This window comes from Electrophorus electricus, chromosome 25 (assembly GCF_013358815.1).
Source record: "Electrophorus electricus isolate fEleEle1 chromosome 25, fEleEle1.pri, whole genome shotgun sequence".
NCBI classification, from domain to species: domain Eukaryota; kingdom Metazoa; phylum Chordata; class Actinopteri; order Gymnotiformes; family Gymnotidae; genus Electrophorus; species Electrophorus electricus.
Window position 1 is genome coordinate 1,285,339 of NC_049559.1, and position 12,273 is coordinate 1,297,611.

The following is a 12,273-nucleotide window of genomic DNA, read 5'->3' on the forward strand; positions in this document are numbered from 1 at the left end:
TGTAAGCAGCAGCCGGCCGGCGCGGCCCGGTCGCCCCGCGGCCAATTGTGACTGATCGCGGAGGCCGTCTAATTAGCAGCGCCCGTCTGGCCCCTCTGCAGCCCGTCTGCATCCACGGTGACCCATGCCCTGAGCCCCGCACCTCGCGCCAATCCGCCACCTCCGAGCGTGTTACACGTGACGCGAGCATTTGAAAAGGCACGCGGCAGCGGGCTGGGAGGGGACCGCAGGCCAGCCGCGCTCGGCGGCTCTCGACGGCAGCCATGACGAGCGGCATCTGCGGAGAGACGCGTTTTAATTAGACCAGCGACGCCTGCGTCGCAGAGCAGCGGCGAGAAGGCCCAGATGTTTATCCCGGGAGGTCCGGCTAGACGCGACTCCTGTCACGTCGCCGCTGATCCAACATCCCCCGTGCCATCTCCTGCGGCGCCGGGACAAGCGTGCGTTTGCTTCTGCGATTGGCTCTGATTGAAAGCTGTCACGAGACGCCCCACAGTGAGGCCTCAGACAAAAGCCGCCGTTCGTGATGTCGCACGTTCTTGGTGATTGTTGTCAGGAGCGTGTCCCAGCCTCCCCACCACAGCAATTACATGCCCGCCACCACTTTCCAGCTCTGAGATAAATGACATTTCTTGAGAGCGCCGCGGCGCGATCGCACGCTACGTTCATCCATGACCCGCAAAGTCTATTGCTTCTGAATTATTCAGCTGCTCTTCCGAGTGTCAGCCGGGTGATATTTATAGAGCTCGCTGGATGTGGCGCACGGAGCTCTGCACTCTGACCCTCAACCATCCCTTGCACACAGCACGCGGGATCTCCGAGCCCCACCGCTGCGAGAGCTCACCATCTGTTTCCGCTGCTGGATCTCTCGCGCACTCTCTCTCCCTCTCTCTCTCCCTCTCTCTCTCTCTCTCTCTCTCGCTCCCTCTCTCTCTCTCTCGCTCCCTCTCTCTCGCTCTCTCGCACACTCGCTCTCTCTCGCTCACTCACTCTCTTGCTCCCTCTCTCCCTCTCTCGCTCCCTCGCTCCCTCTCTCCCTCTCTCTCTCGCTCCCTCTCTCTCTCTCTCGCTCCCTCGCACACTCGCTCTCTCTCGCTCACTCACTCTCTCTCTCCCTCTCTCTCTCTCTCGCTCCCTCTCTCTCTCGCACACTCGCTCTCTCTCTCTCGCTCCCTCTCTCCCTCTCTCTCTCTCTCGCTCCCTCTCTCTCTCTCGCTCCCTCTCTCTCGCACACTCGCTCTCTCTCTCTCGCTCCCTCTCTCTCTCGCTCGCTCTCTCTCTCTCCTTACTGACCCTTTCTTTTTCCTCTTTTCCTGTCCGCCACAGACGCTGAACAAGAACAACCTTCTTCCTGATGAGAGGACCAACTTCTTCCCATCGCCGCTCCAGCAGACGAACGTCTACACCACCACATACTACCCCACGGCGCTGGGCAAATACGACTACTGCCCAGACTCCTCCCCCTCCCCCTGTAGGACCTACAACCACAGCTGAGACGTTAGCCCCGCCCCTCAGCTCTATCTCCATGGTGACAGGGGAGTGATGACACTCCGCGCCTCTTTTCTCAAACTCTCGCCACGTGCACCTGCCGAGCTCTAGGGGCTAAACGATTGGGAGTGCTCTTCTGGAACGTTCCGTTGACTCCTTGCAATCTCCCTATCCCACACCCCTCGGAGGATATGAGCGTGTCAGCTGATTCATTGCTAGCAGGGTCTGACAGAAAAAGAGACCAAGTACAGTGTTTGAAATGGTACTCTCTGCCATGGAATGCATAAGCTCATGGAGCTACACTGATATCGACGATGCTATTCACCATCTATCGCCGTGGGACTCTTAACCAAGGAGCTTTTCATGCCAGTGCTGTTCAAATGAACCTGTAGGCCTCTCTCTTCTATCTGACACCACACACGCCAATCCAGTAGAAACACGCATAAAAGAAACGACACTGGCAAACGGTTCCTTGTCATAGCGCCCAGAAAGGGAAGCGTAGTGAAGCCCAGATTAAGATGAGCCTGCTCTACGCGTGCGCGACGTAACGAACCTCCTCTCGCAGGTCGCGGTCGGGCGGCGCGGCCTTTGGGAGACGAGCCGCGGTTCCCAGTCACTGAAATGCGCAGATCTGGGATGGAACGATACTGGCAAACGCCGGGCCTGCTTGGTGAGACGCTGATCAGACAGTGCTTGCCCAGTGCAGAGCATGCTGAACAAATGCAAACCCTGTCTGGCAGCGCTCGGACGAATAGGAATGCCACCGGTGCCTGGACGCTTTGGAGCTACAACACCCCTCCTCCCCAAACCCCCTTCGATTTCAGCTCTCCCGTGGAACACATACAGATCTCACCTCAAAACGTTCTACTGAATACTGATTGCCTTGGTGGTTGTATCAGATACAACAAGGTTGGACTATATTTTAATAAGAAACATTGTAGAAAATGCTGATAGCTCAGCCCTTGTTTTTCAAAAGTTATTTTAAAGAGAACGATTTGTTTTGAAATGACGTAGGGTTGACGGGTACTAGGCTTTATTTAAGGTATTCACGCGTCGTGGTGATTTTCCTCACATTTAGACACGTTTGTTATTAACCATCACTTTCAAAATACGAGGCACATTATACATCATTAATTGTACTATCAAGTATTCATATTTTGTCCTTCAGGCTTTTACAGCAAACCTGTTCCCACCCGAATCTGTGTGTGTCTGTTTTATAAAATAAGAAGGAATAGGGTTGTGTTTTTTACAATGTGATAAAAATAAGTCATAAAAAGGGAATGAACTTTTTTTTTTTTTTTTTTTTTTTTTTTGCTGTTTTTAATGTAACCTCATCAGCCTCGGATCCGATACCCGACGCACTGCACAGACCTCCGTATTCCATGCACAAACGTCATTAAAAAGTGAAAAGGACATGGATATCGTCACTGGGCTGAGATATTATTTATAGTGAACTTGGTTTGTAAGGAGCACTGGGAGAGCTCAGCTATTTTTATTACGCTTGTCAAAGCGTATGCTGGCAGTGGTTCGTTTTAGTTCAACTAAGCATGAGTACTTGTACATAGCTAATGCCCCACTACCATACGTAGAGGTTAGTGTAATGTCCATGTGTATGGGAAAGCTAACACTGTTTTTTCGAAAGCCTTATAGTTGTAAAATACGTTGTTCAGAAGCCGTGTGCGTACCAACTCCAGGGCCGGTGTAAGGATGGGGATCAGCAGTGGGTTCAGCGCCGCCCCAGTGTGGAGCCTCTCCAGCACTGGGCTGCAAAACAGAAACCAGCTCTCTTAAATGCCCCGATCTATAGCCTCTTTTGCTCCTCTCACGGCAACATGCCGGATTCGTTGGGTTGCTTAATTCGATATATCGTACCGATACTTTTTTTCCCCCCCCCAACGTTTGCATCAACGGTGGTGCATATGTACCCTTTAACACGCCGTGTTTCTGTCCCAGAGGCGTTTCAAACACAATTATTCAGCTATTTGGAGGGCATCACGTTACGAAGTGCCTGCATGTGTTAAAACAACAGCCAAACTACTGTAAAGCCATGTAATACAAAACAAAATATTAAAAAACAAAACATAAACAAACAGCAGTGGTATTTTTGCAGCTACACAACCAGGCCTGGAATCCTCTGTGATTTCTCCAGAGCACGTCCCCTATTGGCCAGGCAAGGAGTCAGCGGACATGCCCACGAGGCCACATCCCCACGAGGCTCGGCGTCCTTCTATGCAACTGACCTGTTGGTACTGTTAGATATGTGATGTAGACTGTAATCACTGCCTTTTAGACACTGTGAATTTTTTGGTACTCTATATTTTTGTATATTGTACATTGTAAAATATATTAAACCCTGATGCCAACTCACAGTTTGGCTGGCTCGTATTTTCCAGTGCATCGCGTGCGATCAACGTTATCGGTTGCAGCTGCTCTGCTGTAGGTCACGTCACGGGTGGTGCGTTTCTGCATCAGCCACCAGACGGGCTTCGACCCGCCCGCTTCTGTTTGCGTGGGGATCGGCTCGGCTCGCGGCCGCCGCCGGCTGTGGGATGTCGGGCTCCTGCGCTGTCGGGGCACCCGGATCAGCCACGTTCCTGCCGCAACAAAGGACAGCTCTCCGGGTGGCAGGCGGATTTTGCGCCTGTGGGCGCATCCTGTTCCGGCTTCAGTCGGTAGGCATTCGTTCTTAAACCCGCCGCCTGCCTGGCTTGAGCGCATCCACAGATGATGGAGCGAGCGTCACGGCATGAGGTTTATTTACACCGGCGATCACGCGAGCAGCCGGGATTGCGTGTGATCTGACTCGCTGAAATGCGGCAGGGGAACTTCAGTAAAGGTGTCTGGAACGCCTGGATGTGAAGGATCTTAGCAGCTAGCGGTCCAGACAGGCAGGTATTCAAACACAAGTCGGAGTCACGGTTTCATGTTCAAAGCCACTCCAAACAAGTTAAAACCATCACTGCACATTTTCCTCATCCCTTTTGTGTCTTGGAAAGCACATGCAGTGACAACAGATTAATAAACCTTTTTGCTATTTCAGTAGAGGCTTTAAACATGAAATGACCTTATCAATTGCTAAAATGAAATCCAATTGGCTGTACAGCAAATAAGTCTCTTAATGAACCCGGTCTTTGTTTGCAGAGCCTGACACTGACCTCATTCTTTTGCATTTGAGTCCTGCATCTGTGTGTACAGTGGGGATGAGGACGGCTATCAAGCACGGCCGCAGCTGCGGTTGGCGCGCAGACGTGATGCATCCTGAAAACGTGTCTAACTGCTCTTCCTCGGCACCGCCACAGCGGAAGCCGAATGCGCCGCCGGTGCCCAGACGTCCTGGCTCAGAGTGCGATGAGAGCACCTGCTTTTGATCCAGTGTGCACGGGCCCAAGACTAACCGGCAAAGGTCGATAGCTTTTCAAGCACAAGAATTCAGTCTCATGTACCTATTAGGTTCCAGGCTAGAATGAGTCACAACAGCGTGTTACCTAGCTAGCTGACATACCCAGAATATTTGCCGCTGGTGTATTACATCAGAAGACGACATCCTAAATCCTGACACCACCTTAACTCGGTAGGCACAGCAAAGGCTGAAGGCAGTAGATAGGAAACGCGCCCCCATCCGTGGAGCAGCTCGGCTGGGGGCCGGGCTGGGGCCGGGGCCGGGCCGGCTCAGAGGAGCTCAAAGCGGGTTTTACCGAAAGGTGAGGGGCCGTAGCAGTCAGCCGCTATGTACCGAACAGGGAAACGCTCGGAATCTCCAGCGTAGGCCGGGGTTCCGAGCAAGCGGGGCTGGAGTCGACCACGATTTTCCCACCCGGTTCTCCCGCGCACGGCACAACTGGGGGCGTTTAGCGTCACCCTGCTCGTCCAAGATTAATCACAGCTCTCCAGCACATCCCCCACATATTAGTGCCCGGAAGCCCTCAAACGGATGGCACGTGCCGAAATCGGAAGCTCGGCTCGGAGAGCATCACGCAGCATACGACACACGACCACGAGGCGCCGTTACGGGGCGTCCGGTCTGTCCCCTTCACCGATAGTCACGACTCTCGCAGCCAGGGTCTGATATGGGAAATGAAACTCACGGCACGAGTCTCCATGCGCCTCCACGTATCCGTGCTCCTCCGTGGACTCTCCCTTGACCCGGGTAACGACGCATCTGAGCAGCGCGGGACTATTGGTTAGCCTGTGATGAGGGAGAACAAGGCAGATTCTGTTTTGGTGTTGAGCCTCCAGAGGGATCTGGCGGGAAACATGGCTGCACGTATACAAGAACAGCAGCAGATCACACTGGTGCATGTCTCTGAGGCATAAATGGCTTTCGATCACAGTAAAATCTCGATTGCACAGCTCCGAAAAGGAAAGAAAAATATCTGTCGGGTGGCACAATGTTTGAACCCAACTTTTGTGCAGACAAGTAATTGGGTTTCACTGTTGTGAGGAAAAAGAAAACATTCAAGTGGAAGAGTGAAGAATGTGTGGAATGGTGTGATGGTGCGAATTATAAACAGGACATGCCTTTGCAGATGTCTTTGTTCAACTGGAGGCATCTGAGAATATGAAACAGATGTCTCCTCTTCAAAGGTGGACAGAATGGGTTCGGGAAGTAAGCCGTCCCGGGAATTTACGCCGGACTTTGCTGATCGGCTCGCGGCAGCGTGTAGAATGACTAAGGAAATGTTTTGCCTCTCTGCGTTTATTGCAAAACCAGCGAACCACGCACTTGGAATTCAAGAGTGGCTGAACCTTCCTGAGCACTGCTGAGCTCATGTTCTGGTAAACGACACGACCCACCACGACCATGAAATCGTGGACGTCGCAGCAGAGTAGCGCGTACAAAAACCTTCATACTCTTCCAAACATTTTATTTTAAATACAAGATCTTGTGAGAGGTCTTCCCGTTAGGATCTCCCAAACCCCACTCTGCAGCTGCAGCGGGCACCGTCAACACTGTCGTGGTCACAGACGTGAAACTAATGCGGTTGCACAGTTGACTAGCGATTCATTTATTCATTCATATGCTGTTGCTTCTACTCTCCATAAAGGTACATAGTCCTAATGTAACACACTATGTTTTGTGTGTGCAATTTGATGCTTTTTTACCCAAGGGAGCGCCATACAGGGTAGTGCCGATGCAAATGAGTTTAATTAGCACATCCAAGTGGATTTGCAAAATTTGAGAACGGAGATGAAGGAACAAAGAAAGCACTACCAGTGTGTGTGTGTGTGTGTGTGTCTATATATATATATATATAGACACACATACACATACACACACACACACACTGTCTTTTCTAATGGCTGGAGGTTTTGCTCAGACGCCACATCTCCACTCCTGGACAGAGAAGTGGGAGAGAGGTCTTACAGCAGAGGTGTCTGGGTAATCCCTCCTCATCAGCATGCCTGGGGAGCGCTAATCCACATATTGGTTAAGGGTGTATGACGGGAGAGAACCGGCAGGAAGCGGCTGGCCCCGATGGTGGAGGATGCCTTTCCCGGGAGACTTCCCGTTAACGGAAGCAAAAGCAGGCCAAACGATGTTAAACGACTACACCGAGCGCCCCCGTTTATATGCGGCGAGCGTAGAAAAATAAACAGGACAGAAATCAGCACGTCCCAGGAACTCATTTGGATGGCGTCAGATAATATTTGTTCAAGAGGTATTGATTTAACAAGCATTTTATCTTTGATTCAATCCACTTAACTACCCGGCCGCGGTCATAAACGCTGAGGTATGTTCTGACTGGCAATAGCAGTGATGGTTCGAGCTTTGCTGACACAGAAAAACACTAAAGAGCGACATCGCCGGTACTCAGAGAAACAAACAACCTTTAATTAAGGTCCATTTCTCTGGCTCACCAAGACTTGCAGCATCCATTATGGTAAAGGCAGGTAAACGGTGCTCTCACCATTTTTAAACGTGCGGAAAAACAAAGTGTATTGACAAGGAAAGTTAAAATGCTCTCTGCAGTGTAGGGAGGATTTTAATTTGAAAATGTTAACGTCCAAATAATTTGGCATCGCTTCTTCTCATAAATGCTGCATACAAATGTTTCCATCTAACGCTGTTTGGACAGGCAGTGACGGATTAGTTTAATTGTGATTTGGATCAAGCTCACGTACCAACCAGCCTAGTCAGAAAGCAGTTTTAATGTTTAAGCATTTTACTTTGATACAAACGAGCTTTTCGTCCTTATTTTATCAGTGGAGCCTACAAGTGACAGACAGAAGACACAGAAACAGGAACGCCTAAAATAACGAGCTTCTTACACCTCTAACGTCTCCAAAACCCCTGACACGTGAGGTGATCTTACACTAGTATTTTAGGATCAGTTACCCAATACCACACAAACATACGCCGTAACTGGAAGTTGGTTAAAACCTGAACTGGATGGACTGGTTAAGAGAAATAGATGGGTGGCCATGTTTGCTTTAATTCCCACCTTCCGCTCTTACAGACTGGAAGTGCAGTCTTTTGCACCTTCAGAAGGGACCTCTTTGGGTCGTGTTATCACGCACGCTACAAACTACTGCTGTTGTGCAGAAAGGATGTGGTTAAAAGGATTAGGAACAGGTCTCCCGGTCCCACGCGCCAATACTGGGACGGGACCGAACTGAGCCGTTGGCAGTCGTGGTGCCTCGTGGCACCGTGTGGGTCACAGAAGGGGCGCGTGGTAACTTTAAATCGTTTGTCACCCAGTTAGAAAAACCCAGTTAGAAAAACCCAGTTAGAAAATGCAGCGCAAGCTTTTTTTTGGCCACCTCATATAAACAGAAATGAACTTTGAAAGCATCTTGCATTTTAACAAAGGAGAAAGCACTTGGCGCATTAAAGTCACAAAAAGCGGGACGCGAGAGTGGTACGCAGCACAGAACCAAGCTGCTCCACAAAGCACAATTCAAGCAGGCTTTTGAGCAGTTTCCCACATCCTCCCCCTTTGACTAAAATGTAACCCTCGACATCTGAGCAAAATGTGATGTGTTGACAGTTTCGGTGGTAAAAAAAGGATTTGTTGATCGTAGCTCACAAACCAGATGTTGGGGGAAACCAAAGTGATGCAGTTAGTTACCTGAAGCGCTGGTCTGGTGAGAAGCTTAACGCATGAACCGACAAATGAATTCTGGACGTTTCTGAAGTGTTTCACGCTACTGTGGATTTATTAACGACAGGTGACAAAGATGGTTTAAAAACAGGTGACAAAGGTAGTTTAAAACCTAACTGGAGGAAACGATCTACGCGCTGTGTATTGTTTATTGAACAACTTGGACACATTTACTGAACATCTTGGACTAGCGCGAGGAAGACGGCAGGTTTTTCCATTTTCGGACTTTAGCGTCAGACAATTTGGAAGTAAAGGCACGCCGGCCTCAGACAGTCTCGCCAGTATGGCAGGAGAGAGTGTGAGCTCTGGAGAGGCAGCTGGCTGCTGTCCAGGGTTGATGAGACACCTCGCCACAGGAGGCTGATTTGAGCCAAAGGCACCTGGTTAAGAAGAGGAACACAGAGAGGGCCTTCAGTGACGGACTCGTCACCGTGCCGACGTGTCCCTGCTGTGATGGGAACTTTAAGCCATGTCCCACGGGGAACACAGGACCGGAGGAGGGTCCAACGGTCGGGCCCAATCTGGAGCAGGGCTCTCTGACATCAGTGGAGGTGTTGGTCTCCGGAGGGAGCCGGCGCCGGTGGAAAAAAAAAAAAAAGATCCGCGAAATAATTGATGAGTCTGCCCTAAACGTATCTCGATTCCGGGCAGCGGGAAACAGCAGCTCGGCCTCGGAGGCGAACGGCTCGGCTACGCCGCCGGCTCACCCCGCATCAACCCGACTCTGCTCGAGCCGCCCCTCGGCCGGATCGACACCGGCAGACGCTCGATCCACGCTCGCCTTTGCGCTCGCGCTCCGAGAGTTGCGAGAGGCGGACGACGCCGGAGGCGCCGAGGTGAATTGCATTTCTGGTCCGCAGGCTTGATGGAGGCAGGGGACTAGAGACACTCCCGACGGCCACGCAGGCAGGCCGACACACCTGCCGTCTCCAGCCTTTTACACGCGGAGATGAAAGTGCCGCTTCCCAACCCGTCACGCCACAGACAAGGGCCGGGGACATCCGCATCCGCATCGCTCTCCGCGCGAGCCTCTGTGTCACATCTGCCGTGTGTGTGTTCAGGATCAGGCACACGCGCACACACACGCACATATACGCACACAGCGAGGGCAGAGAAAAAGCTCAATGCACTGATCAAAGGCACCGGCCCTCTTTGGTGTCCCACAGAAACGCGAGCGAGTCTTTGATGAGCCAGAGGCTGAGCCAAGACTCCGCGAGGCGCAGCACGCAGGTGAGGCGCGCTCAGTGTGCGAGGCTCATTCTACCCACCTGCCTCCTTCAGCGCGTGGTGGCCGGCGGAAGAAGGCGTGCTGTGATCTAAACGAAACACCTGGACGATCAAAGACCGCGGTGCGCTGGCCGACCGCGAGCATCTCTGCACGCCTGCTTCCTGCTAATGCCCGAGCCTCTGGGATGCTCCTGTGGTTACATCAGCCACGCCAGCTTAGAGGCGCACGAGAACGCCACCACCCACCCGCGAGCGCAAGCCCTGCTCCCTCGTCACACAGCCGCGCGTCCAACCTGCTCACACTCACACTCACACGCGCGCCGGCGGGACTAGGTCATCACCATCATATTCATCTCCACCTCGCTTCTGTAACCCCTTTCACACACGAAGTTTTATCTGAAAGCATTCAGACAACTTGGAGGGACCAGGCTTGCGTGTGAACGTGGTTAAAATGCCAGGGAAGGTGATCCACTGGTGTTGAGACTACACCTGCTAAAACTCCCATGAAACGTTCTGGTACGAATATCGCCAGACGTGCGGCAAATGTTTGGATTATGGATTTACCCTAGCGAAGATTTCGCCTCCGTGCTATTAGCCCAGCTGCCCTACACCGGCACGTCAAAGCTTTTCTAACACAGTCACGTGCACGTGGACACAGTATGGTAGGTGACAGTTGTCTCCCGACTGCGCTGTACATTCTTCTTTAAATAAAAGAAACTTGGATCACCTCCAGCCAATTTTCTTACAACGTAATTCATTTAGAACAAAAGAAAAAACAGAATGGCACCCGCCACCTAAGCCAGATGTCGCATATCGACACTGTGGGATTCTCATCTCGGTTTATGTACACACGTTACTGTAATGTGTTGCATGGGGGGCAATCTACCAGCACGGCCAGAAACCCCCCAGCAACGTTCAGGCTTTTATGTCTGAAAGGGGCTGTCTAACGAGTCTGCAGCCAGAACGCTAATGCACTGCAACACACAAAAGGTACAACCGACAAACTACAAACAATGTAAACCGGTCAGAACCCGCAAACAGCAAATGCACTTTACAAACTGTAACCATTGGCAGCACGCAGCTTGTTGAAAGATCAAATTCAAAACAAATCGGGACCGTATAATAAACTGAAATGAAGACTGAACCGTTGAAACTCCTAATCCTAATACGATATTCTGAGACGCACGGCAAGACCAGAGGCTGCAGTCGGAGGGGGAAACCAAACACAGAGCGCAACAGGGAGTGAAGAGCACAACTGCGAGGAAATGAAGAAGAATAAAAACCTCTGCTGGCCGAGAGAGAGAACAAAACCAAGGGCTTTTAGCAAACTGCTAGTCACTGAATGAAAATACCAACTGAAAGGAATAATCTTCCAGAAATCTTGTAGCTACTGCTGGTGTACAAACGCAGCGAAACAAAAGTACCGTTGGGGAACCGGATACTAGATCTAAAGGCAGGACTGCGCATTTGCGCTGTGAAACCTTCCGTCTAAACACGTTCCGTCTAAATACGTTTACCTTTATTTTTGCGAGAAAACGGATCTGTGATATACCAATGCTTTCAATACATTCATTCTTAATTGCAAAATATAATTATATGAGGGTCAGTCAAGTGGGTTTTTTTTACTGATTACTGAATGATCCTTATCAGTGTTATTTTGGACAGACAGACATCAATACCTTCTTGGTTTGGTATTGAAATTGAGTTATCAGATGAAAGCACGCCAAGTCGCACAGTGACAATAAGGACATATATGGCACTTCTTAATAGCTTCCCTTACAGTTCTGAGGTCACGGTCACACGGGTGGAGATGTTTCATATCATCTTTATGTGCTCCAACACGGAACATTCACCAGAATATTCCATGTAGGGCACCTGAGAGGAGAACGCCAGCAAGCTCTGAACTTTTAACAATAGGACACGCGTCACGGTGAGGTTACTTCTTCACGCATCAGCAGGAGGCAGACTCCGAACGCCGGCCCGCCGCTCAGACAAGGCGGACTCCAAATGCATTGGCACCTTCAGCGTGGAGGCAAAAACACCACTCACTCCTTCATAAACAAGTTTCTAAATAAGGTGCTGAAAATCGCTTACATAATATACAGGATCTGGAATAAAGACATGGCCAAGAACGCCATGATCCTCAGAAATCCCCCCGATTAACATCGTAATGGGAGAACGGATGCGGGGCGAAGCTCGGAAACGCAGCGCTGCGCAGAGACCACAAACCATCACAGTGGAGGAGAGAGGTGTGAAACAGCACAGGTCACTGTTAATTAAGGCAGCGTTTACAATGCACAGGACAGAAGCCTTTAGCAGTATGGAAAGGACAGCAGGTTAGACGCAGGCCTGCCCCCGAGAGGTACACGGGCCGGGCCTTCTGACAACCCTGGGCAGCACCGCGCAGGAGATGTGGACCAGATAAATGAAGAATGGCAGAACATTCACCCCTCAT

The 12,273-nt window shown here is 50.9% G+C and overlaps 1 protein-coding gene across 10 annotated transcripts in view; it reads left to right on the top strand.

Annotated features, from left to right (window-relative positions):
- sema5ba (sema domain, seven thrombospondin repeats (type 1 and type 1-like), transmembrane domain (TM) and short cytoplasmic domain, (semaphorin) 5Ba) overlaps window positions 1–3,855 on the top strand; it is a 91,859-nt gene extending 88,004 nt beyond the window's left edge. For 9 of the 10 annotated variants that reach the window (XM_027024396.2, XM_027024394.2, XM_027024403.2 and 6 more), the window contains one exon: window positions 1,327–3,855. In XM_027024396.2, coding sequence (XP_026880197.2) covers window positions 1,327–1,494 — 168 coding nt within the window. In that variant the 3' untranslated portion in view covers window positions 1,495–3,855. The remainder of the gene's footprint in view (window positions 1–1,326) is intronic. The other variant, XM_027024402.2, reaches the window with a different exon arrangement.
- The last annotated feature ends 8,418 nt before the right edge of the window (window positions 3,856–12,273 follow it).